Raw genomic sequence first — 27,219 nt, forward strand, 5'->3', positions numbered from 1 at the left:
AGTTCCGCAATTTACGGACCGCAAAACATCCAACAGTCCTGTGCATGAGCCCTATGATTGTTTGATGCTCTGGTATAGAGATATATATTTAAAGTTTTTTTTTGCTGGATTCCTTCCTTTATCCCTATTTCCATGTTCTATTCCCCCCTCTTTTTCTATCTTCTTTCTCTCTCCTCTGCTTTCCCGTTTATTGTTTTAGTGGCACATACCATTGAAGAATTCAGATATAGGTCAGTTGTGCAAAGTACATTTTAATCCAGTTACAGCATTGATTGGCCATCTCTGGCAGTCCCATAAAAATTAATGGAGTGGTGGCCGTGCTCACTCGGCTATTTTCGGAACTCCCATAGAAATGAATCGAGAGCATGTTGCTTATGCGTGGTGCACTCTCCTTCACTTTTTCACTCTGCAGATAGGTGCAGGTCTCAGAAGTGGGGTTGGCACCTATCTGACTTTGATGGCATATCCTAGTAATATGCTATCAAAGTCTGAGATGGCACAACCACTTTAACTCGGGAAAGATTTAAAATTGTTGATTCGTTGAAGCTGCCAGCGACGGGAAGAATACCTCTTTATATTGAAGCATTTTCCAGAGGTTGGGGTCTGTCCAAGAAGATCAGCACCCTTTGTATGAACTGTGGCAATGTTTATTAGGCCCCATGCACACAGCCGTTGCATGCATTGGGGATGGCAATTTGCAGTCCCCAATGCACGGGCAACATCCGTGCGGCTGACGCATTCAACTTGAATGGGTCCATGAGCTGTCCGGACCACAAAAAAAATAGAACAAGTTCTATTTTTTTGCGGTGTGGAGGCATGGACAGAAACCCATTCCGTTCTGCACCACACCTTCCTGATTGCAGACCCATTCAAGTGAATGGGTCCACATCCATGATACAGTGAGCCACAAGGCTGGTGCCCGCATATTGCGGACCCGCTGTTTGCATGCCTCAATACGGGCACGGCCTTGTGCATAAGGCCTTAGTGGGGGGTTGTCGCCCATTTGATGCTGAGTGGACTGGGTTATGTGGCATCTGATGGATTACTGTTGATGAATGTTTAATATATTTTAGGACTTTAATTTCTTAAAGGTTAATTTATTATGCTAATTAAAATATTGCGGCCTAATATTTCTAAAATATGTTGTGTCGGTGGTCATTATTTTATAATTTTGTATTTGTTATATTTGAATGTGATGTGACTTGAACCACCGTGGTTTAACTGGTTTATTCCTGGCACGGCTTCCCATCCAACCTGGATAGTCCCGAGTCTTCCATCTGTTGTGAAAGTGGAAGATTCCTGCAGGAATTTCTTCTGATTGTTACTATTCCTTTGAGTCCTGATCATGTCACATACTGGCAGGGAGTTGATGGTGGGCTCGGGATGAGCACCTTTTTATTTTTGTTTTCTGCTGTTTCCTTACATAAAGTAAGATGAGATGAACTCACTAACTGTCCCCATAGTAGAAGATCCAGAAATGATATCGGAGTTGGGTGACATGTGAGTAAATCGTAAATTATAGGTGCTAACTTGTGCTGGAGAGGAATCAGGAATGTAACAGGTTAATAATATTCGCAGGATCTCTTGCAGGAAGTGACAAACATGATTAGTTTTAATGTTTGTATTAGTCACTACTAGAGATAAGCAAAGTATTAAAAAATTCGATTTGACTGCTTCATCAAATTTTACAAAAAAAACTCGCTTCGTGACAAATTACTTTGCCACGAAGCGCATTTCTTTGTAAGTAGTGGGTGTAATGACAGGGAGCGGCAATTGCGCTGCTCCCAGTCATTGCACCGCTCAGATGCCGCAATCAGCTATGAGAGTAATAATAACACAGTGTAAAATAAAAAATAAATCAATGAAATCATACTTACCTCATCCATTTGCTCGAGACGGGCCACCTGCCTCCATCTTAATTGAAGAACTAGGGTGAGTTCTTGCGATCATCATGTCAGCCGGCGTGGTGACGTTGCACGGGATTTCGTGCAAGATCTTCAATCAAGTTGGCGGCATCTGTCCCATTGCAAACAAATGGATGAGGCAAGTATGATTTGTTTTTACTTTTTACCACCATTCAGTGTTGAATTGTTCTTCGTCCGCCATGCTGCCCTGTGCTAATAATCATATAAATGACTTGTGAAAGAAATGTGAAAACTTTATTAGTAAAACCAACCTACGTCGGCAAAACAGAAGGCAAATCTGAAATAATTTACAAAAAATCTTATACAAAAGTTAATTAGGATGTTCAGTTGTCACGGCTGTGTCATGGTCACGTTGTTGTTTGCCGTGACCACCCCCAGCCAGGAACTTAACCCCACACGCACCAGACAGAGAAGGAACCAGGAGAATGGAGTAAAGCACACACATGCTGCAAAAAACAACACGTTGCCCCAGGCAACCAGCATGCATGGCTAATGTGTCACGGCAAACAACAAAGTGACCATGACACAACCGTGACGTCAGTCTTATGTGGGGTGAAATTAGTTTTACTCATACGATTTGGTGCTGAAGTGCACCCCCTATCTTGTTTATTGTGCTTCTGAGTCATGTAAATGTGAACCACTAGGGGGGGCTAAAGAGCTGCTCTGTGTACAGGGCAGTTGTCGCCTCCCACCAGCAGTCATACAAACACCATCACCATATAAAAGGCCAGTAAGGGGCAGGATTGTAAGAACTTGTCTCCAACGTGATCAATCATAGCAGCCAGCTGGAGATTTTTTGTGTGAATTACATACAACGCATAAAGAAACAGAAAAAGCAGCAAAAATTACATAGAGACAATGATTGCTCCAACCAAGGGACATTCTCGACTGTGTCCTTCTCCTCATCTCCTGACCCTGTCAATAATTCGTGCTCCTCCTCATTTTTGGGGATTTCATCCCCTGGTTCTTTTATCTCTGTCAGACATGTATTTTCTTCTAGATTAGTGCCGCATAGTGTAATGTTCACATTGTCAAAGCCAGTGCCCTCTGTTGTCAGCCCCTTATGTCCTGTACTAGTGCCCTCTGTTGTCAGTCCCTTATGTCCTGTACTAGTGCCCTCTGTTGTCAGCCCCCTATGTTCTGTACTAGTGCCCTCTGTTGTCAGCCCCTTATGTCCTGTACTAGTGCCCTCTGTTGTCAGCCCCCTATGTTCTGTACTAGTGCCCTCTGTTGTCAGCCCCTTATGTCCTGTACTAGTGCCCTCTGTTGTCAGCCCCTCATGTCCTGTACTAGTGCCCTCTGTTGTCAGCCCCTGTTGTCTTGTACTAGTGCCCTCTGTTGTCAACCCCTGTTGTCTTGTACTAGTGCCCTCTGTTGTCAGCCCCTCATGTCCTGTACTAGTGCCCTCTGTTGTCAGCCCCTCATGTCCTGTACTAGTGCCCTCTGTTGTCAACCCCTGTTGTCTTGTACTAGTGCCCTCTGTTGTCAGCCCCTGTTGTCCTGTACTAGTGCCCTCTGTTGTCAGCCCCTCATGTCCTGTACTAGTGCCCACCGTTGTCAGGCCCTGGTGTCCTGTACTAGTGCCCTCTGTTGTCAGCCCCTGTTGTCCTGTACTAGTGCCCTCTGTTGTCAGCCACCTATGTTCTGTACTAGTGCCCTCTGTTGTCAGCCCCTTATGTCCTGTACTAGTGCCCTCTGTTGTCAGCCCCTCATGTCCTGTACTAGTGCCCTCTGTTGTCAACCCCTGTTGTCTTGTACTAGTGCCCTCTGTTGTCAGCCCCTGTTGTCCTGTACTAGTGCCCTCTGTTGTCAGCCCCTCATGTCCTGTACTAGTGCCCACCGTTGTCAGGCCCTGGTGTCCTGTACTAGTGCCCTCTGTTGTCAGCCCCTCGTGTTCTGTACTAGTGCCCTCTGTTGTCAGCCCCTGATGTCCTGTACTAGTGCCCACCGTTGTCAGGCCCTGGTGTCCTGTACTAGTGCCCTCTGTTGTCAGCCTCTCGTGTCCTGTACTAGTGCCCACCGTTGTCAGCCCCTGGTGTCCTATACTAGTGCCCTCTGTTGTCAGCCCCTGGTGTCCTGTACTAGTGCCCTCTGTTGTCATCCCCTGGTGTCCTGTACTAGTGCCCTCTGTCAGCCCCTCATGTCCTGTTCTAGCGCCCTCTGTTATTAGCTTCCCGTTTTCTAGATTATAGTTTACTAGTGTGTGTTTATGGTCGATGATGCCAGTGTTCTCTGTGGTCTGCTCCTCATTTCCTGTGCTAGTGTACGCTGTTGTCTGCTTATTTTCCAAACCATTGCCCTCTGTTGTTGGCTTCCTTCTCCCTTTACTTATGTCCTCTGTTATCTGCATCTCATTCCCTGGGTAATTTTCCTCGGTTATCAGCTTTTCATACCCTGAGCTATTGACCACTGTTGTATGCTTCTCATGTTCTGAAGCTTCTCCTGGACAGAAATCTATCACTACTTTTCCATCTTCATGGTTCCCTGGGCGGTCCACACCGTGTCCACCATCATCCCCCACCTCTCCCAAACCCTCACCAGTCCCAGTCCCTTGCTGGAACTGGAGATGCAGGTGTAGATCATTATGCTGAGGACTTGGCCGTCCAGTAGAGTTTGAGGAATTTTCTTTAGAGGTCACATCTCCACCCCCTGCTGCCTCATCAGGTTCTTGATCTGGGTTTTCAACTTCTGGTTCCTTTGCAGTTACTTCATTTCCCTTCTCTTCCTCGTCACTCCCTTGCTTGGGTGTGAAATTTTGGAGACTCTCCACTGGTCCCCCATTGTCTTTGGAGGCTACATCTTCACCCTCTGCTGCCTCTTCATATTCTTGGTCTGAGTTTTCAGCTTCCTCTGGTTCCTTTGCAGTTCCTTCATTTCCCTTATCTTCCTCATCATTCTCTTGCTTAGGTGTGAGTTTTTGGAGTCTCTCCACTGGCCCCCAGATAAATGGTCCCTGGGATTTGTAGTTCTCCCAGGCGAACTGCACCAGCTTTCTACGTTCCTGCTTGTCTTTCACGGTGAACATAAAGTAGTCCAGTGCGCTACTTTTCACTTTGGGTAAGTTGTTGTTACACAAGATCTCCTCCAGGAAAAACCTGACCAGAGGGGCCTGGAAGTGTTCGTAGCCCATCTCCCCCAAACACTTGAGTATCCGGGTGATCCGCAGGTTGTTGTGGCTGCGGCTGTGTGACAAGGATATGAGGGGAAATTTTAGTAGAAATACTATAGGTTTATCTGTGTCTGAGAAAGACTGAGTTAACCAGCTTTCAAGGCCTCATGAATGGTTAAGCTGCCTTCTTACAGTGCAGTATGGCAACAGAGGCTATTTTGCAGCATACCTATATATGTATAGGAGACTGGAAAGCTGGGTGGCAACCCATAACATACAGTTTCTTACTGGTCAATCTGGCAATTTCATATATCTGCGTAACTAGACTGATTTGCCGATCAGAAGTCGGGGAAAGCTGGTTGACAACCCCGTCTGCAGGCTGTAATGGCTGCTAAACGGTTGAGATCCACCATTCCCAGACTGGGAAAACTGGGTGTCACAGGGACACATTATTACAACTCTCTAATATCATGTCTAGGTAGATTTGCAATTCAGTACTCTGAGAAAGTTGGGTAGGTATTCTCACTTGTTTAAATTATAAAATCTTTCCGCCCAGTTCTTTGCCCGGGACACTTCTCCAGTTTTCTCGTCCAGCAGTTGAATGCCGTAAAACCCCAAAATGAGCTTGTAAGATTCGAGGAATCTCCTCATGACGTCTTTATCTGCCTTCATCATCTAGAACAGAGGTGGACATTACATACACAATCTGTACATTATAAACATGTATGATATATACAAAGTCCAAACGTTATATAAAAGTCTATATGTTATATACATGGACCCTACATTATACAGGGAGTGCAGAATTATTAATATTTATTGTATTTTTGAGGATTAATTTTATTATTGAACAACAACCATGTTCTCAATGAACCCAAAAAACTCATTAATATCAAAGCTGAATATTTTTGGAAGTAGTTTTTAGTTTGTTTTTAGTTTTAGCTATTTTAGGGGGATATCTGTGTGTGCAGGTGACTATTACTGTGCATAATTATTAGGCAACTTAACAAAAAACAAATATATACCCATTTCAATTATTTATTTTTACCAGTGAAACCAATATAACATCTCAACATTCACAAATATACATTTCTGACATTCAAAAACAAAACAAAAACAAATCAGTGACCAATATAGCCACCTTTCTTTGCAAGGACACTCAAAAGCCTGCCATCCATGGATTCTGTCAGTGTTTTGATCTGTTCACCATCAACATTGCGTGCAGCAGCAACCACAGCCTCCCAGACACTGTTCAGAGAGGTGTACTGTTTTCCCTCCTTGTAAATCTCACATTTGATGATGGACCACAGGTTCTCAATGGGGTTCAGATCAGGTGAACAAGGAGGCCATGTCATTAGATTTTCTTCTTTTATACCCTTTCTTGCCAGCCACGCTGTGGAGTACTTGGACGCGTGTGATGGAGCATTGTCCTGCATGAAAATCATGTTTTTCTTGAAGGATGCAGACTTCTTCCTGTACCACTGCTTGAAGAAGGTGTCTTCCAGAAACTGGCAGTAGGACTGGGAGTTGAGCTTGACTCCATCCTCAACCCGAAAAGGCCCCACAAGCTCATCTTTGATGATACCAGCCCAAACCAGTACTCCACCTCCACCTTGCTGGCGTCTGAGTCGGACTGGAGCACTCTGCCCTTTACCAATCCAGCCACGGGCCCATCCATCTGGCCCATCAAGACTCACTCTCATTTCATCAGTCCATAAAACCTTAGAAAAATCAGTCTTGAGATATTTCTTGGCCCAGTCTTGACGTTTCAGCTTGTGTGTCTTGTTCAGTGGTGGTCGTCTTTCAGCCTTTCTTACCTTGGCCATGTCTCTGAGTATTGCACACCTTGTGCTTTTGGGCACTCCAGTGATGTTGCAGCTCTGAAATATGGCCAAACTGGTGGCAAGTGGCATCTTGGCAGCTGCACGCTTGACTTTTCTCAGTTCATGGGCAGTTATTTTGCGCCTTGGTTTTTCCACACGCTTCTTGCGACCCTGTTGACTATTTTGAATGAAACGCTTGATTGTTCGATGATCACGCTTCAGAAGCTTTGCAATTTTAAGAGTGCTGCATCCCTCTGCAAGATATCTCACTATTTTTGACTTTTCTGAGCCTGTCAAGTCCTTCTTTTGACCCATTTTGCCAAAGGAAAGGAAGTTGCCTAATAATTATGCACACCTAATATAGGGTGTTGATGTCATTAGACCACACCCCTTCTCATTACAGAGATGCACATCACCTAATATGCTTAATTGGTAGTAGGCTTTCGAGCCTATACAGCTTGGAGTAAGACAACATGCATAAAGAGGATGATGTGGTCAAAATACTCATTTGCCTAATAATTCTGCACGCAGTGTATACACATCCTACTTATATACAGTATATATTATATACTTATCCTGCGTACCCACCAGAGATGTACCACCAGCACGTATCAATATCGCAATCAAGATTATCTTGTGTTTGAATCCTCCTCTGTGGTACTTTCAACTCCTATCACAGGCTGGTAGACAGGTTTTTTGGTGGATTGGGTATTTCTTATTCATAGGAGTGCGCCCCGGATATTGATTATTCATAGGAGTGCTTCTGGGATTGACGGTTTAACTAGTTCTCTTTCAAGATATATCGATCAATACTTACAACCATGTACCAAAGCCCTGCCAACATTTTTAAAAGATACTAAAAATACGTTGGAAATATTAAGCAGTATAGAATGGAAACCAGGATATATCATGGGCACATTAGATGTAAAATCATTGTACACAGTCATCGAGAATCAAAAGGGATGCGAAGCTGGCAAACAGTATTTATACAAAAAGGGAGAAATGCCAAAACAACAGATAGAATATATAGGGGAATGTATACTTTTTATTTTGCAGAAGAATTATTTTAAATATCAGGAAATTTTTTATCTTCAGACTTGGGGTACCGCGATGGGGACGAGGTTCGCTAATCTGTATGTGGGGTGGTGGAAACAGCTGGCCATGAACCCAGAAGGCAGACTCCGAGCGGGCCTCGTCCTATGGCGGCCTTTCATAGATGATGTGCTCTTTATATGGAAAGGAGGGAAGATGGGCTTCTGGAATTTTTTTAATTCATTAATAAAAATTATTTTTATTTAGAGTTTACACCAAGTTATAGTGAAAAAGAGATACATTTTTTAGATCTGACCGTTTATATTGAAAAAGGTAAAATCTGCACAAAAACATTTAATAAACCCACTGATGCCAACAGCTTTATTTCTAGAGAAAGCTGCCACTTACCCCAGTGGTTGGATAATATACCTAGGAGTCAGATTTTGCATATAAAAAGGAACGGCGCAGAAATCGAGGTATATATAAAAAGAAGATATGCAAAAAAGAAATATTACTAAAACAAAAAAAAGAAATAGAGCAATTAAACAGACAAACTCTTTTGGAAGATTCAGGAAATAAGGAGGTGAAAAAAGCGCAGATAAAGAATGAGGAAGAAATTCCACCGATTCTTATACCGTATAACGGACAGACAAAACATTGGAAAAAAAAATAGTGAAAAAATATTGGGGTATTTTAAAAGAGGATAGAATTATTGGAGACCGTATCCCAAATGTCCCTAGGTTTGTGTATAAAAAGGCAAAAAATATAGGGAATATGGTGGCTTCCACAAGAGGATGCACAGCAGTATCTAAAAAAGCATGAGAAATAAAAATTTACCGAAAGGTTTTTTCCATGCAAAAAATGCATAGGGTGTAAAAAAAAAATCCTTAAATAATAAAAAACAACTCCAGATACAAAATAAGGATGGGTCATATTTATATATATATATATATATATACACACGATATTAGAGAACATATTACATGCAACTGTCGGGGGGTAATATATGCTATCATATGCCCCTGTAAAAAGACCTACGGTATATTGGACGAACAAAGAGACAATTGAAGAATAGACTGGAAGAACATGTATACAACATTCAAAGAAAATTTGAGGGGCACCCATTGTCAAGGCATTATATAGACAAACATGGAGGGAAGTTTGAAGGGTCGATATTTTGTGGGGTAGAAATAATAAAGGTAGATGAGCCGGGTGGGGGTAGGGAGATTTTATTAAAGGGGTATTCCCATCTTAGACAAGGGGGGCATATCGCTATGATATGCCCACATTGTCTGATAGGTGCGGGTCCCAACGGTGGAACCCGCACCTATATCGAGAACAGAGCGGGGAGCGCTGTGGCTGGGGGACCCCATATTTCCCGGGGTCCGTCCACCACCAAACGCTAATCCCCGCCTCTCCCATAGAAGTGAATAGGAGCGTGCTGCGCATCCGCGGCCCATGCTCCCATTAATTTCTTTGGGGCAGTCGGCAATAGCCGAGCCAGTGCTCGGCTACTTTTGGCGGCCCCATAGAAATGAATGGAGGGCAGTTGCGCATGCACAGTGAGCCCTCCTTCACTTTCGGGGCTCCGTTCTTGATATAGGTGCGGGTCCCAGCGGTGGGACCCACACCTATAAGACAATGGGGGCATATCCTAGCGATATGCCCCCATTGTCTGAGATGAGAAAACCCCTTTAACAGTATGTCACGAGCAGAAACAAAATTGATTTTTAATATGGACACTTTGGTACCGAAAGGTTTAAATGGGGGTATAGTTACTTGCTCTATATGTAATAAAGAATAGTTAGGTGAAAGTTAAATGTGGTACATGAAGAGTTAATATAACGGGTTGAGGGAGCTATAAAAGGATGGTATCGGGAAGTGGCAAGTGATTCCCTGACAAAGGACAACGTATTGTCCGAAACGCCTTGGATTTTGGCACTTACAGCGATCCGTAACTCGATTAGTGACGTCACTAGGTGCTCTACGTGAGCGCGAGGTTTCAAACTAATACGGAGTTACTCCACCGGCCGGGGCGCACTCCTATGAATAAGAATTACCCGATCCACCAAAAAACCTGTCTACAAGCCTGCGATAGGAGTTGAAAGTACCACAGAGGAGGATTCAATAACAAGGTAATCTTGATCGCGATATGGATACGTGCTGGTGGTACATCTCTGGCGGGTACGCAGGATAAGTAGTGGCGAGGGTAGTGCGCGGTACCTTATATTAAGTGTTTTTTGTTGTACAGTGTTTTGGCAGCAGCTTGTGCGGTACTGCAGCATTTTATTAGGGAGCAGTAGCGCCAGTGGTACAATATACTATATGGTGTAAAGTAGAACTGGCTTAGTTGCCCATAGCAACCAATCAGATTCCACCTTTCATTTTCCAAAGGGGCTGTGAAAAATGTAAGGTGGAATCTGATTGGCTGCTATGGGCAACTAAGCCAGTTCTACTTTACACCAGTTTGATAAAGGACCCCATAGTTTCTACATTATACACACGCTCTGTACATGATATACATGCTCCATTATATGGTGCCAGAAAGGGACTGATCTCATACCTGAATTTCTGCCAGGGTCAGTGGTTTGGCGTATGGGTTCACACCGCGCTCTTGCAGCGGAAACAGCCTGTAATATACATAATGCATATGTGATAATATTAATTAATTTCTCCCACCAAGGGTTAATACCAGCCTAGTTACCTTCTTAGACAGACTGGGCTGGGGAAACTGTCCCAGATGGTGCTCAGGTATGGTTGTCACTTTCCATTGCCCAGACATCTGTACCTCCCAGTTTTAGACCGACCCTTTAGGACATGAACCAGCCAGAACTGTACTGGAGCGTCACCACCAATGTGATCCCATAGAACAGGCATGGCCAACCTGTGGCTCTCCAGCTGTTGTAAAACTACAATTCCCACCATGCCCTGCTGTAGGCTAATAGCTGTTGGCAGTCTGGGCATGCTGGGAGTTGTAGTTTTGCAACATCTGGAGAGCCTCAGGTTGGCCACCCCTGCCATAGAAGGTGGCTTGCTTATGAGAAAAAGATGACCTGAATCTATCTGCCAGCAGGTGGCGCAGTTGTGCTTATTTGCATTGTGTGTTTGAATTCCTCTTCGATTGCTGTCAGTGAATGGAGATAAACTGTAAGCTCCTGAACCCCAGACTGATACATTTCCCTGCACTGATACATTGTAACAGGACAGGGGAGAGATTTGTGCTGCCGACGTGTTTAGTGCACAGAATGTCGTCTAAACTGGATATCACTGTAACAATCCCCCAGCTGTGAGAAGTGTTACGCCTGTACTGATCACTGCATTAAAAAAACACAGGTGGTTTTACCACGATTTGAGTTTCACCTGTAAAAACCAGGCAGCCAATTACTGCATTGTAGAACTGCGGTAAGACGCATACAGTCTTCAGATTGAGCGCACCTCAACCGCAACATCTGAATATACCCTTAATCTCACCACTGGATGAAGGAGTGGTTCTCTTCAAGCTCTTCATATTCTTCCCACCAGTCCTGATGAAATTCCTCTATTTTTATTCCTGTATTTGGTGAAGAGAATCGGTCAAAGTGGTAACCACTGATGTAACTATTATCAGCCATGAAACAGCCAATCTGAGCGAGCAGAGCTGCAGTGTAAAGCATAGTGAAAAGGGAGTAGCATCTTGAGTCCAGGAGCTGGATTTTAGATGTGAACACGCCCTTTACATTTCAATAATTTATTTATGTTTCTAGGAAAATTGGGTGACAACCAGTATGGTCATCATAATGTTTGGGCTTGTCACTCAGCTTTCCCAGAATCCTGAACAGTAGACCTGCATGGCTATACAGCAAGGCCTACATTACTCCATACCTAGGCAGATTTGACACCCAATGAGCTGGAGAGCTGGGTGGAGACTCATATTGTCCATAATACAATAAAAAAACTATTGTGAATTGTTTCCTCCAAGTCTGTACAGAGCCATTTCTTATGTTTCTGGGAAAGCTGGGTGACTGCCAATATAGTCCTCACTACCTCTGGGCTTGTCACTCAGCTTTCCCAGAGCCTTGATCTGCAAATCTTCCTTAGGCCTCGTGCACATGACCATATCCGTTTGAGAGGTCCGCATCTGCAGCAGAGTACAGATGCAGTCCGTGTTGCAACCGCATGTTTTGCAGACCCATTGACTTCAATGGGCCTGCATTTTGCAGACAAGTTTAGGACATGTTCTATCCATGTGTGGAATGGAGATACGGATGCAGAAAGTGTCCGTTCCGCAAAAAGATAAGACTACGCCCGCAAACTGCATATGGCACACGGACTGCATCCGTATTTTGCATGAGGCCTAATCATACAGCAGTCCAGGGAGGGGGGGGGGGAGTGGCAGGAGATAGCGACCTGTACTACAGTAATCTAAGATAATCCATAGACATGTCCGATGCTGCAGAGAGGTTTGATTGAACATCCACTTTGTCAATTTGACACATAATTCCGCCTGTGCTAGAATCGCTTACACGTTTCGGGTTAAAACATCCACTGCAAATTGCAGATCCGCAAAACACTTGTGCATTCCGCATTTTGTGGAACGGAACGTCCGGCCCATAATAGAATAGTCCTATCCTTTTTCCGTAATACGGACAAGAATAGGACATGTTCTATAGTTTTGCGGACGGCACAGAAAGGATGCGAGGATGCGGACAGCATTGAAGTGAATGCATAGCTGACTAGCCGTAATATAGGATGTGATTCAGGGGTCTGGGAAAGTATGGTAAAATAGATAAATCTTCTAATAATTTTGCTTTACTGACCGTTAGGCTGAAATTCAATGTTGTTCCGGTAGAATTCCAGATTAGGCATATAGTCCTCATATTCCTATGGAGAAAATGTGTAAGTCAGATACATGGATTTGGCTTAAAGGGGCTATCCAAAACGATAAACCCCCCCCCCCCCCCCCATATGCCGGGCCCTCACACGGAATATACTTACCCCGTTCCCTGCGCCGCTCCTGGTCCCCATCTGCCATTGGCTGCCCCCCCTGGCACCGGATGTTTTCATCCAGGCATGGGAGAAGCAGCAGCGGCGGGGACCAAGAGCGGCACGGGGAGCAGGTTAAGTATATGACATGTGAGGGGCCCGGCATATGATGGGGAAGTTTATAGTTTCGGATAACCCCTTTAAGGAGGACCTGTCACCTCTGCTGACATGTCTGCATTTCCCATGTAGTAACAATTCTGGAGCATCTATTCTTATATCTCTATGTTGTATCATTTGTTTATTATTCCTTCTAGAAATCATAAATTAATTACCTGTAGTCTGCAAGGGCGGGTGTTACTAGTTAGGGGTGTGTCCCTGCACAGTCTGACGCTGGCAGCAATGATACGATAATGTCAGATTGTGAAAGGACACACCCCCAACTGGTAACACCCATCTGGTCCTTCACTGCAAAATGTATGCAATACATTCATAAAAATTCGAGAAGGAATAATATAGGAATGGCACAAGATAAAGTCATATGAAAAGATGATCCAGGTAATAAAAGGGGGGAGCGAGTAGTTGGTAAAACAGACATGTCAGGAGAGGTTACAGGGCATCTTTAAAGGGCATCTGTCAGCAGATTTGTACCTATGACACCGGCTGACCTGTTACATGTGCACTTGGCAGCTGAAGACATCTGTGTTGGTTCCATGTTCATATGTGCCCGCATTGCTCAAAAATAAAATGGTTTAATATATGCAAATGAGCCTCTAGGCTCTGCTCTCTCTGCAAATGCCGCTCCCTTTGCACTTTGATTGGCAACGCCAGGTATAATGGTGATTTTACTGCCTGGACCTGTCAATCAAAAAGGGACAGGGTATGGCAGTTGCAGAAAGAGCTGAGCCTCTAGGTGTAATGGCAACGCCCTCGTTGCTCCTAGAGGCTCATTTGCATATATTCAAACTTCATATTTTTTTTTTGCAATGTGGGCACAAATGAACATGGGATCAACACAGATGTCTTCAGCTGCCAAGCACACATACTACAGGTCAACCAGCTTCATAGATACAAATCTGCTGACAGATGTCCTTTAAATAGGCATAACCATTAAAGGGAATCTGTCACCAGGATCTTGGACTATTATCTGGGCTAATACATGAGTAGTACTGCATATAAGAAGTCCACCCCTGTCAGGGCTCAAAGTTGCACTGAAATACAAAGTCCGGACTGCTGTGCTATGCTAACATAATGGAGAGGACTCCTATGCACATGCGCAGCAGTCCTGACAGTGTATTTCAGAGCAGCTTTAAACTCTGACAGTAGGAAAAAAATTTGTGATCTGGACTCCTTATCTTCAGGACTACTCATGTATCACCTCAGATAATAGTCCTAGATCCTGGTGACAGATTCCCTTTAAAAGGGGACTATACCCATAGTGATAACTGAACAATATGATCGGACATGCTGATTGTTTCCAGTGCAAGAACTGGTCAGAATGGGACAAATTAGGCTATATATAGGTGTCTATGAGCCATTAGCTCTCGCTGGGGGTATTTACCGGGTCATTAGCAGTCTCCAGGTTTGGTTTTCCATATCCATGTCTGTAGTTTTGCATGTCCCTCGCTGCTCTGTTCCCAAAATTCCGCTGAATAGATAAGAACCAATAATTAGTCATCACTAAATTTGGTTGAGCTTTCATTGGTTACTTGGTTGCATCTTACTGTATTCTACGTCAGTTTAGTGCCGGGCTGTTCCTACCCCTATGGAGTAGGAGTTTGTGTTTCTGGCTCTCTGGGTGCATTTGAGCCATGATGTGGATGTTCCTGCCCCAGTGTAAGATCTCTTTCACATGTCAGTGAATGGCGGACGTGTGCCGTCTGTGGTCTCCTTGGACCTCTCATGTATCCATTGACTTTAATGTGTGTATTCACCTATCAGTGGGTTAGTCATGACCATGGAAGCAGGCCCTATTAAGTCCATGATTACAGATCCCTCACACACATTATAGTCTATGGGTCCGTGAAGACCACAGAAACAACACGGATGCCATCTGTTTTTGATCCATGGTTTTCACGGTCCATTGGTAGGAGATAATCTGGAAAATTATTTTCAGCCTAAGGGCTTGTTCGCACGAACATAAGGGCTCCGTGCCCGTGCTGTGGACCACAATGCACGGGCACCGACCGTGGGGCAGCCGCATGCGGATCGCAGACCCATTCACTTAAATGGGGTCCGCGATCCTTCCGTTCCGCAAAGTTCTATCTTTTTGCGGAACGGAACACCACAGAAGCACTTCGTAGTGCTTCCGTGGGGTTCCGTTCCGCATCTCCGGATTTGCGGACCCATTCAAGTGAATAGGTCCACATCCGTGATGCGGAATGCACACGGCTGGTGACCTGTGTAGTGCGGAACCGCCGTATGCGGCCCGCAGCACGGGCATGGAGCCCTTACAATCGTGTGAATCAGCCCTTACAGTATCCATGGAATACAGATGACACACTGAGGGCAAAAAAAGGACACGCGGACCAAACATAGATCCTTCATGGACAGCTTCACAGACTGACCATCTTGTCACAGATATCATCAAGGACACAGATGTGTGAAAGAGGCCTAAGGGAGCCATGAAGGGGGAATAACTAAATGATTTTGCAAAAAACATGGGGAGCTCTCTTATGCATGCTGTCATTTGTGTTTCAGATTTCAATACTTCTGCTTGCTTGCTCAGACTTTGTACTTTTCATGACTAGAAGTTTGCAATAATGTATCCAGTCTAGAGCTAATCGTGAGGACTACCAGGCTGCACTTATACATTCTAAGGGCTCATGCACACGACTGTATGTCCTCCGAGACACACGGTCCGTGAATGGGCCATATGTCCCGGAGCGGTATACATCGTGTGCACGGGAGCGCACAGCATCATAGGTTACTATGATGCTGTGCGCATCGGGCCGCCCGCGGGACTATTGTCCCGCACTCATATGATCTATGAGCCTATGATGCTGTGCGCTCCCGATGTATGCCGCTCCGGGACATATGGCCCGCTCACAGACTGTATGTCTCGGAGTGGATACGGTCGTGTGCATGAGCCCTAACAAACCTTTAAATCAGGACAGGTTTTCAGTCTCTGAATGTAAACAAGATTATTTCCATTCGCTGACTGCAAGCAGAGATCATCAGAATGTTATGGAGGGTGACAGACAAGGCAGGCTTTTCATACCATGAGTAGGCAGGTGCTACACCGGGACATTTGGCTGGGAGCAGGTTGGAATGCTACCCCGATATTTCTATATAGGAAGCTGGGTGTAGGCTTCTAGAGTCTGTACCTGATGCTGTTGTTTCTGCTTCTTCTTTTTAGGGGGCTCCGGTTTCTCATCTTCCCAGGTGGAATCATAATCTGAATTCCAGCCTGCAGCTATGTCATAGTTATACATGCTGAGGAGATCACAAAACTGGGGGAGAAAACGTACAGTATAGTTTAGAAATAGCACTTGTTCAGATTTAGAGCTGACTGTGTCAGATGTAGGAAAGCTGTTTTTGTTCTGTGCCACAACTCATGTCATATCACAATGTGTTATCTATGGTTTTTACGTAGGACTACAGGTAAATCTAATAGTCCTCACTCTTCGCCAGCTACATCTGCACAGAGCTATGTACTTACCCCTGGTCAAGGGTGGGTTACAAAGTCGTTTGTGAGTTTCTCGCTGCAGCTACAAAGGAGGAAGCTGGCGTTAAATTTTCACCCTGATTATAGAAGAATGGAGTAAACTTTTGCCTCAGGTTTCACTTTCTATTACTAAGAAACTCCCCACCCATTAAAGGGACAGTAACTCCTACACAGATGATCTAAGGCTGCATTGTAGTGTGGATGGGGAATGCCCAGTTTCTACACTGTAACTGACACCTGCACCAATGTCAGTTACTGTATATGACCTGAGGACATCAGAGAGAACCAGGGGCAGAGGCATCTGTGGCAGGCACTATAAGGGTCATCTTGGGCTCTGTGGGGTATCTGTGGCAGGCAGTATGAGGGTCATCTTGGGCTCTGTGGGGTATCTGTGGCAGGCACTATGAGGGTCATCTTGGGCTCTGTGGGGTATCTGTGGCAGGCAGTATGAGGGTCATCTTGGTCTCTGTGGGGTATCTGTGGCAGGCAGTATGAGGGTCATCTTGGTCTCTGTGGGGTATCTGTGGCAGGCAGTATGAGGGTCATCTTGGGCTCTGTGGGGTATTTGTGGCAGGCAGTATGAGGGTCATCTTGGGCTCTGTGGGGTATTTGTGGAAGGCACTATGAGGGTCATCTTGGGCTCTGTGGGGTATCTGTGGCAGGCACTATGAGGGTCATACATTAGTAAGTGCCTTGTATTAACTTCCTCTACATGAACCTTGCCTAAAATTAACAGTGACATATTTGCTGGTTCAGGATAGTAATGATGCCTGAAGAGTCCTGGAGTGTATCACTAATAACTTTGTGGCATTAGGGAAAGGTGGGTATAAGCTGACCAGTGCAGGGGGCACAGTACATGGAGGCACAGAGCATGGGACCACAGAACATGGAGGCACAGTGCAAGGGGGCACAGAACATAAAAGCGCAGAACAAGAGGGCACAGAACATGGGGGCACAGAACATGGAAGCGCAGAGCAAGGGGGCACAGAACATGGGGCACAGTAGATGGGGCAAAGAACATGGGGACACAGTACATGGAGGCGCAGAGCATGGGGGAGCACAGAACACAGAGGCACATAGCAAGGGAAGTTAAGAGCAAGGGGGCACAGAGCATCAGGGTGCAGTGAATGGGGACACAGATCATGTATTACTATATAAGGGGCACAGAGTATGGGCGCACAGAACATGTATCACTATATAAGGGTGCAGCGTCCCACATATGTGTTTAAAAGGGACACTTTAAACATCTGCCTATTTATCTAATGTTTTTTCAATGTATGGTATTTCCTATTACCAAAAGTTTGGACACACCTTCTCATTCAAAGAGTTTTCTTTATTTTCATGACTATGAAGGCATCAAAACTATGAATTAACACATGTAGAATTATATACATAACAAACAAGTGTAAAACAACTGAAAATATGTCATATTCTAGGTTCTTCAAAGTAGCCACCTTTTGCTTTGATTACTGCTTTGCACACTCTTGGCATTCTCTTGATGAGCTTCAAGAGGTAGTCCCCTGAAATGGTCTTCCAACAGTCTTGAAGGAGTTCCCAGAGATGCTTAGCACTTGTTGGCCCTTTTGCCTTCACTCTGCGGTCCAGCTCACCCCAAACCATCTCGATTGGGTTCAGGTCCGGTGACTGTGGAGGCCAGGTCATCTGGCGCAGCACCCCATCACTCTCCTTCATGGTCAAATAGCCCTTACTTTCAAAGTTTTCCCAATTTTTCAGCTGACTGACTGACCTTCATTTCTTAAAGTAATGATGGCCACTCGTTTTTCTTTACCTAGCTGCTTTTTTTCTTGCCATAATACAAATTCTGTAGGACTATCAGCTGTGTATCCACCTGACTTCTCCTCAACGCAACTGATGGTCCCAACCCCATTTATAAGACAAGAAATCCCACTTATTAAACCTGACAGGGCACACCTGTGAAGTGAAAACCATTTCAGGGGACTACCTCTTGAAGCTGATCAAGAGAATGCCAAGAGTGTGCAAAGCAGTAATCAAAGCAAAAGGTGGCTACTTTGAAGAACTTAGAATATGACATATTTTCAGTTGTTTCACACTTGTTTGTTATGTATATAATTCCACATGTGTTAATTAATAGTTTTGATGCCTTCAGTGTGAATCTACAATTTTCATAGTCATGAAAATAAAGAAACCTCTTTGAATGAGAAGGTGTGTCCAAACTTTTGGTCTGTACTGTGTGTATATATATATATATATATATATATATATATATAGCCAGGGGTTTGCTAATAAAGTTAGTTAACCCGTAGAGGACCCACGCCGTACACGTACGGCGCAATGATCGGGCAGGTGCAGGAGCTGCGCCCACCCTATCTGCAGCAGGGGTTCGGCAGTCACTGATACCCAGACCCTGCTGCACGCGCCGGCATCAGTGAAAACTTTTCTGAAAAAATAGGGAAAAAAAGTAGACATATTAGGTATCGCCGCGTCCATATCGACCGGCTCTATAAAAATATCACATGACCTAACCCCTCAGATGAACACCGTCCAAAAATAAAATAAAAACTGTGCAACAATTTTTTTTTGGGGTCACCATACATCACTAAAAGTGCAACACCAAGCAATCAAAAAGGCGTATACCCCCCAAAATAGTACAAATCTAACCGTCACCTCATTCCGCAAAAAATGAGCCCCTACCTAAGACAATCACCCAAAAAATAAAAAAACTATGGCTTTCAGAATATGGAGACACTAAAACATAAAAAAATTTTGTTTCAAAAGTGCTGTTATTGTGTAAGACTTAAGTAAATAAAAAATATACATATTAGGTATTGCCGCGTTCGTTACAACCTGGTCTATAAAAATACCACATGACCTAACCCCTCAGGTGAACACCGTAAAAAAATAATAATATAGAAATGGTGTCGAAAATTCTATTTTTTGTCACCTTATATTACAAAAAGTGTAATAGCAAACGATCAGAAAGTCATATGCACCCCAAAATAGTGCCAATCAAACCATCATCTCATCCCACAAAAATGATTCCCTACCTAAGACAATCGCCCAAAAACTGAAAAAACTATGGCTCTCAGACTATGGAGACACACACTATGGAGACACTAACACATGTTTTTTTTTGTTTCAAAAATGATATTGTGTAAAACTTACAGAAATAAAACAAGTTGACATATTAGGTATCGCCACATCCGTAAGAACCTGCTCTATAAAAATATCACACGACCTAACCCCGCAGGTAAACACTGTAAATTTCTTTTTAAAAACTGTCAAAAAAGCCATTTTTTGTCACCTTACATGACAAAAAGTGTAATAGCAAGCGATCAATATGCACCCTAAAATAGTACCAATCAAACCATCATCTCATACAAAAAAAAATGAGCCCCTACAAAAGACAGTCGCCAAAAAAATAAAAAAGCTATGGCTTGGTCATATTTGGTAACAACTTGCTCTATAAAATTACCACATGATCTGACCTGTCAGATAAACGTTGTAAATAACAGAAAATAAAAACGGTGCCAAAACAACTATTTTTTGTTACGTTGCCTCACAAAAAGTGTAATATAGAGCAACCAAAAATCATATGTACCCTAAAATAGTACCAACAAGACTGCCACCTTGTTGGTACTATTGATCGCTTATTGATCGCTTAGTTTTCAAAATGGGGTCACTTTTTTGGAGTTTCTACTCTAGGGGTGCATCAGATGGGCTTCAAATGGGACATGGCAGCTTAACCGCCTCACGTCCGCCCATAGGATATAAACGTCCTATGGGTGGACGTCTATTTCTGACAGCACGTTTTAAAACGTCCTGTCAGAAATAGCAGCTGCACGCTAATCGTGCAGCTGCTGATCGGGTTGCCCGCTGTCAGTGACAGCAGGGCAACCCTAAGACAAGGCAGGGACAGTGCCCAGGTGTCCCTGCCTTCACGATCGCTGCAGACACAGCGCTCACCGAGCGCTGTGTCTGCAGAGCAGGAAGCGCTGTGCGCTTCCTGTTCCGGCCCGGCGGTCATGTGACCGCCGTGACCGGAGAGTGCAGGGGCTGTGTGAGGTCTCTCAGAGACCTCGATCAGCCCTGCTGTGAGGCTGTACAGCGCTGGATTGCTGCTGTACAGCCTCTATAGGGGTGCATTTGTCCTGTAACTGGGGCTACTATGTCAGCCCCAGTTACAGGAGAAATCAACTGTGAAAAAAAAAAGAAAAAGTGAAGTAAATGTCCCCCAGAGGTCTTGTATGACCTTATGGGGGACGAAAAGTGTAAAAAAAAATAAAAAAAATAAAGGGTTGAAAAAATAAAATAAAATAAAGTTTCACATGTAAAAAAAAAAAAAGTTCCCAAGTTAGGAATAAAAAAAAAAAAATTAAAATAGAAAAAATAAAGTAAAATAGACATATTTAGTATTGCCGCGTCCGTAAAAACCAGCTCTATAAAAATATCACATGACCTAACCCCTCGGATGAACACCGTAAAAAATAAATAAAAAAAACTGTGTCAAAACAAGCAATTTTTGTCACCTTGCATCACAAAAGGTGCAACACCAAGTGATCAAAAACGCGTATGTCCCACAAAATGGTACCAATAAAACCGTCACCTCATCCCGCAAAAAATGAGCCCCTACATAAGAAAATCTCTCAAAAAATAAAAAAACTATAGCTCTTAGAACATGGAGACACTAAAACATAATTTTTTTGGTTTCAAAAATGCTATTATTGTGTTAAAGTGAAACAAATAAAAAAAAGTATACATATTAGGTATTGCCGCGTCCGTAAAAACCAGCTCTATAAAAATATCACATGACCTAACCCCTCGGGTGAACACCGTAAAAAAAAAAAAAAAAAAACTGTGTCAAAACAAGCAATTTTTGTCACCTTGCATCACAAAAGGTGCAACACCAAGTGATCAAAAACGCGTATGTCCCACAAAATGGTACCAATAAAACCGTCACCTCATCCCGCAAAAAATGAGCCCCTACATAAGAAAATCTCTCAAAAAATAAAAAAAACTATAGCTCTCAGAACATGGACACATTAAAACATAATTTTTTGGTTTCAAAAATGCTATTATTGTGTAAAACTTTAATAAATGAGAAAAAGTATACATATTAGGTATCGCTACGTCCGTAACAATCTGCTCTATAAAAATGTCACTTGACTGAACCCCTAAGGTGAACGCTGTAAAAATAAATAAATAGAAACTGTGCTAAAACAACCAATTTTTTGGTCACCTTGCCCCATAAAGTGTTATATTGAATGATCAAAAAATCATATGTACCCAAAAATAGTACTAATAAAACTGGCACCTTATCCCCTAGTTTCCAAAATGGGGTCACTTCTTGGGAGTTTCTACTGTAAGGGTGCATCAGGGGGCTTCAAATGGGACATGGCATCTAAAAACCATGTGGAGTTCCTTTCCTTCTGCGCCCTGCCGTGTGCCCATACAGCAGTTTACGACCACATGTGGGGTGTTTCTGTAAACCGCAGAATCTGGGTAATAAATATTGAGTTTTGTTTGGCTGTTAACCATCGATGTGTTAGAGAAAAAAATTGATTAAAATGGAAAATCTGCCAAAAAAGTGAAATTTAAAAATTTGATCTCCATTTTCCTTTAATTCTTGTGGAACGCCTAAAGGGTTAACAAAGTTTGTAAAATCGGTTTTGAATACCTTGAGGGGTGTAGTTTCTACAATGGGGTCATTTATGGGGGTATCCACTATGTAGGCCCCACAAAGTGACTTCAGACCTGAACTGGTCCTTATAAAGTGGGTTTTGGCAATTTTCTTAAAAATTTGAAGAATTGCTTCTAAACTTCTAAGCCTTCTAACGTCCTAAAAAAATAAAATGACATTTCCAAAATGATGCCAACATAAAGTAGACATATGGGGAATGTTAAATAATAAATATTTTATGAGGTATCACTTTCTGTTTTAAAAGCAGAGAAATTGAAATTTAGAAAATTGCGATTTTTTTTACATTTTTGGGTAAATTTGGGATTTTTTCATAAATAAAGGTGAAATATTTTGACTCAAATTTATGACTATCATGAAGTACAATGTGTCACGAGAAAACAATCTCTGAATGACTTGGATAAATAAAGGCGTTCCAAAGTTATTACCACATAAAGTGAGATATGTCCGTTTTGCAAAATTTGGCCTGGTCAGGAAGGGGGCAAAGGGCCCAGATGGGAAGTGGTTAAAATTATCCCAATAAAATCTGCTTTCCAAAAACCATATGGCGTTCCTTTCCTTCAGTGCAATGCCGTATGCCTGTACAGCAGTTTACGACCACACATGGGGTGTTTCTGTAAACTACAGAATCAGGGCCATAAATATTGAGTTTTGTTTGGTTATTAACCCTTGCTTTGTAACTGAAAAAATGGATTAAAATGGAAAATCTGCCAAAAAAGTGAAATTCTGAAATTTCATCTCCATTTTCCATTAATTCTTGTGAAACACCTAAAGGGTTAACAAAGTTTGTAAAATCAGTTTTGTATACCTTGAGGGGTGTAGTTTCTAAAATGTGGTCACTATTCTGGAGTTTCTACTCTAGGGGTGCATCAGGAGGGCTTTAAATGGGACATGGTGTCAATAAACCAGTCCAGCAAAATCTGCCTTCCAAAAACCATATGGCGTTCCTTTCCTTCTGCGCAATGCCATGTGCCCGTACAGCTGCTTACGACCACATATGGGGTGTTTCTGTAAACTACAGAATTAGGTACATAAATATTGAGTTTTGTTTGGCTGTTAACTCTTGCTTTGTAACTGGAAAAAATTTATTAAAATGGAAAATCTGCCAAAAAAGTGAAATTCTGAAATTTCATCTCCATTTTCCATTAATTCTTGTGGAACACATAAAGGGTTAACAATGTTTGTAAAATCAGTCTTGAATACCTTGCGGGGTGTAGTTTGTAAAATGGGGTAATTTTGGGCTGGTTTCTATTATGTAAGCCTCACAAAGTGACTTCAGACCTAAACTGGTCCTTAAAAAGTGGGTTTTGGAAATCTTCTGAAAAATTTCAAGATTTGCTCTAAACTTCTAATCCTTCTAACGTCCCCAAAAAATAAAAAGGCATTCACGAAAAAATCCAAACATGAAGTAGACATATGGGGAATGTAAAGTAATAACTATTTTTGGAGGTATTACTATCTAATATAAAAGTAGAGAAATAGAAATTTGGAAAATTGCAAATTTTTTGTACATTTTATATTTTTTTAATAAATAAAAATGATTTTTTTTTACTCCATTTTACCACTGTCATGAAGTACAATATGTGACAATAATCTCAGAATGGCCTGGATAAGTAAAAGCGTTTTAAAGTTATCACCACATAAAGTGATATATGTCAGATTAGCAAAAAAATGGCCTGGTCCTTAGGGTGAAATATGGCAGGGTCCTGAAGGGGTTAAGGGGAAGTGAATGGGGGGGCGTAGCCTAGCAGCGCATGGAGCAGGACACATGAGCGCCGAGCTCTGCCACCAAGCCGCAACATTTGGGCTCCGCACAGACCCCCACATGGGAAAGAATCTGCCCAAGAAGCCCCCACAAGGGGTCATACCTCCTCCAGACCCCCCGCACCAAGGTGCGCTTTGGGACTTCGTCCTGCGCTCAGGACAGAGCACGCCGTCATTTTTCCCGCCTGACCTGGCTGCCCCTGCAGAAGCGCTCCCTCAGCGCTGCAGGGAAGGATGGCACCGCGAGACACCAGGTACTCCGGCTGCACAGGAGCCCCCAGCACGGCTAACGTGGCCACAGAGACCTGCCAGCCTCCAGCCTCTCCACCACCGCCCTGGACATGGACCCAGCAGGAAGCCCTCGATCCCAAGATGGTGCCTGCATGTGCCGAACTACAGACAGCGGGGGAGCCCCCCTCTCTGGTCAGTGACGGCTGAGGGGCGGGGGGGGTCAGAGGAACGCTTGTGTCCTCTGCCCCCATCTCCTCTCTGGAACTTGAGGATGACATAGGGGCTACCCCCTCCATGGTACGCTGCTCCCACCCCTGCACACTCCCCATACCCTGACCACTGCACCTATACTGGTCCCTTCCCCCATGGACTGGGCTTCTATGCTCTTCCAGCTGCCTACTAAAGGCGACTTCTAGGCTCTGTGTAACGGCCACGTACACACACACAGGGGGGAGGGAAGTGACCACTGTGCTCCACCCTCACCCCTGGCCCTGCCTACTTGCCTCGCGAGTCCTAATGACAGGGGACAACTGGACGGCAATCCCTAACTTGGAGTAAGTGCAGGGATGACAGACAGACAAACAACAGGACGTGAATGGACCGAGTCAATACCAGGAAATCTACAAAGTACAAATGGAGCAAGCAGAGAATTGTCAGGAGAAGCCGGGGTCATAAATACCAGGAGAGACGTGAAGTACCAAAGGAGTCAGCAGAGGATCGTCAGGAGTTCAGCAGGGGGTCAGTACGCCAGGAAAGACAAAATGGCAGGTGGAACCTAAATAACAGGCCATCTGTGGCCAGCAGATTGCCTGTTTAAATAGGGAGCTAGAGGGGTCATGTGACGTGGCCAGCGTCACATGACTTCACACAGACTACACAGCCGAGCACCGAGTGATCAGCTCGGTGCTCAGCCCTAAAACCATTAGCATGAATGCAGATAGATGCACACATAGTATTATCAGGAGCACGGGTGACGCTGGACGCACTGATGATGCGCGCACGCTCTGGACGTGCCCGCCTCCTAGACGGCGCCGTGACAGTACCCCCCCTTTTACGCGGGGCCACCGGACCCAAGGACTCAGGTGACGGCTTCTCGGGATGATCCTCATGAAATTTCTTAACCAGTCTAGGGGCATGAACCTCCCTAGCTGGTACCCAAGACCTCTCCTCAGTTCCATAGCCCTTCCAGTGCACCAGATACTGCAAGGAATTACGCACTCTCCTGACATCCACAATTTTAGATACCACATACTCCACAGAATCCTTAACCAGAACAGGCAGAGGCGCGGCTTGTGACGGTACAATAGGTTCGATGTATTTTTTTAGTAGGGACTTGTGAAATACATCGTGAATGTGGAACGAGTTGGGCAATTCTAGCCTAAATGATACAGGATTAATCACCTCTACGATTTTGTACGGCCCTACAAAGCGAGGAGCAAACTTTCTTGAAGCAACTTTGAGTGAAAGATTTTTAGAGGACAACCACACCTTATCACCCACCTGAAAGTTCACCCCCATGGAACGTCTCCTATTGGCCTTGACTCTTTGAGTATCTTGAGCCTTTTCCAGGTTCGATTAAACCTGAGCCCATACTGTGCACAGTTCAGAGGAGAGCCTATCCGCCTCAGGGTTAGAGGAGGAGACGGATGACCCAGAAAGAAAATGAGGATGAAAGCCATAGTTACAAAAAAAAGGAGAGACCCCAGCAGAGGAATTAACACGGTTATTCAGAGCAAACTCGGCTAATGGAAGGTATTTCACCCACAACTGTTGATCATCTGCAACATATGCCCTGAGAAATTGTTCCACCGACTGATTGAGGCGCTCAGTCTGTCCATTACTTTCAGGGTGATAAGCAGATCAAAAGGACAGAGAAATTAGGCATCTCAGACAGAAGGCCCTCCAAAACTTGGACACAAACTGCACACCCCTGTCAGATACAATATTTTCTGGAATGCCATGTAAACGTACAATTTGTTCCACAAACAAAGATGCTAGGGTCTTCGCACTCGGGAGTTTAGGCAGGGGAATAAAGTGAGCCATCTTGCTGAATCTATCGACCACTACCCAAACCACAGTTTTACCCTCTGCAGGTGGCAGATCAGTGATAAAATCCATTGAGATATGAGACCAGGGTCTACTGGAAATGGGTAAGGGTCGTAGGTCCCCAGCCGGGCGAGTCCTAGGGGTCTTAGACCTCGCACAAACCTCACAGGCCAACACATAAGCCTTGACGTCTCTAGTTAAAGTAGGCCACCAGAATGATCTGGAAACCAGCTCTTTAGTGCCCTCAATGCCCGGATGTCCACAAAAAACAGAGTCATGACACTCACCCAGCAGTTGGAGACGAAACTGTACGGGAACAAACAACTTATCTGTAGGAGTGGATGGCGGAGCTAGGTGTTGTTCAGCCTTGATGAGAGTCGTGATGTCCTGAGACAAGGCTGCTACGAAGACCTTAGCTGGTAAAATGGTTTCAGGTGGAGTCTCTGTAGGCTGGTACGCACAGAAACTCAGAGAGAGTGCGTCGGCCTTCACGTTTCTACTTCCAGGTCTGAAAGTTATGGAAAAATTAAAGCGAGTAAAAAACAATGCCCATCTAGCCTGACGGGGATTTAACCTTTTAGCCGACTCGAGAAACATTAGGTTCTTATGATCGGTAACAACAGTAACACAATGTTTTGCCCCCTCAAAAAAATGTCTCCATTCTTCAAATGCCCACTTAATGGCCAGTAACTCCCGATTTCCTATGTCATAATTTCTCTCAGAGGGGGAAAACTTTCTGGAAAAAAAAGCACAAGGTCTCAGGTTAGTGAGGGTAGCAGGACCTTGCGAGAGGACTGCTCCTGCCCCGTCCTCAGAAGCATCCACCTCCACAATAAAAGGTTTTTCCTGATCTGGCTGGGTTAGAACGAGAGCGCTACTGAAAGCATCCTTTAGGGTTTCAAATGAATCTAAGGCCTCAGTAGACCAATTTTCCAGATCCGCCCCTTTTTTTGTGACGTCGGTCAGTGGTCTAGCGATTACCGAGA

General features: G+C 44.1%; 2 protein-coding genes across 2 annotated transcripts; both read right to left on the bottom strand.

Moving 5' to 3' along the window:
- Positions 1 to 2,140: 2,140 nt before the first annotated feature.
- Positions 2,141 to 4,269, bottom strand: LOC121005213 (secreted protein C-like). The gene is made up of 2 exons (XM_040437812.1): positions 3,171 to 4,269; positions 2,141 to 2,990 (listed from the first exon to the last, which is right to left on the bottom strand). The coding sequence occupies exons 1-2, from the start codon at positions 4,024 to 4,026 to the stop codon at positions 2,731 to 2,733; spliced, it is 1,116 nt and encodes a 371-aa protein (XP_040293746.1). The 5' UTR covers positions 4,027 to 4,269; the 3' UTR covers positions 2,141 to 2,730.
- LOC121005212 (opioid growth factor receptor-like) lies at positions 2,141 to 16,624 on the bottom strand. Its single transcript, XM_040437811.1, has 9 exons — positions 16,510 to 16,624; positions 16,175 to 16,300; positions 14,410 to 14,496; positions 12,686 to 12,749; positions 11,361 to 11,439; positions 10,453 to 10,519; positions 5,561 to 5,709; positions 4,345 to 5,107; positions 2,141 to 4,286 (listed from the first exon to the last, which is right to left on the bottom strand). Exons 2-9 carry the CDS (start codon positions 16,280 to 16,282, stop codon positions 4,266 to 4,268), a joined length of 1,338 nt encoding a protein of 445 aa, XP_040293745.1. The 5' UTR covers positions 16,283 to 16,300; positions 16,510 to 16,624; the 3' UTR covers positions 2,141 to 4,265.
- Between the last annotated feature and the right edge of the window lie 10,595 nt (positions 16,625 to 27,219).

Source organism: Bufo bufo, chromosome 6 (assembly GCF_905171765.1).
Source record: "Bufo bufo chromosome 6, aBufBuf1.1, whole genome shotgun sequence".
Lineage (NCBI taxonomy): Eukaryota > Metazoa > Chordata > Amphibia > Anura > Bufonidae > Bufo > Bufo bufo.

Excerpts from the sequence above, each read along its gene's own strand:
- LOC121005213 (XM_040437812.1), bottom strand. The coding sequence starts at position 4,026 with ATGACAACAGAGGGCACTAGTACAGGACACCAGGGGCTGACAACAGAG. Across the intron at positions 2,991-3,170 it reads AGAGGGCACTAGTACAGGAC|ATAAGGGGCTGACAACAGAG; the intron begins ATAAGGGGCTGA and ends CTAGTACAGGAC.
- LOC121005212 (XM_040437811.1), bottom strand. The coding sequence starts at position 16,282 with ATGTATAACTATGACATAGCTGCAGGCTGGAATTCAGATTATGATTCC. Across the intron at positions 12,750-14,409 it reads TGGAGACTGCTAATGACCCG|GAATATGAGGACTATATGCC; the intron begins GTAAATACCCCC and ends TTTTCTCCATAG. Across the intron at positions 5,710-10,452 it reads TGACCCTGGCAGAAATTCAG|ATGATGAAGGCAGATAAAGA; the intron begins GTATGAGATCAG and ends CCTCTGTTCTAG.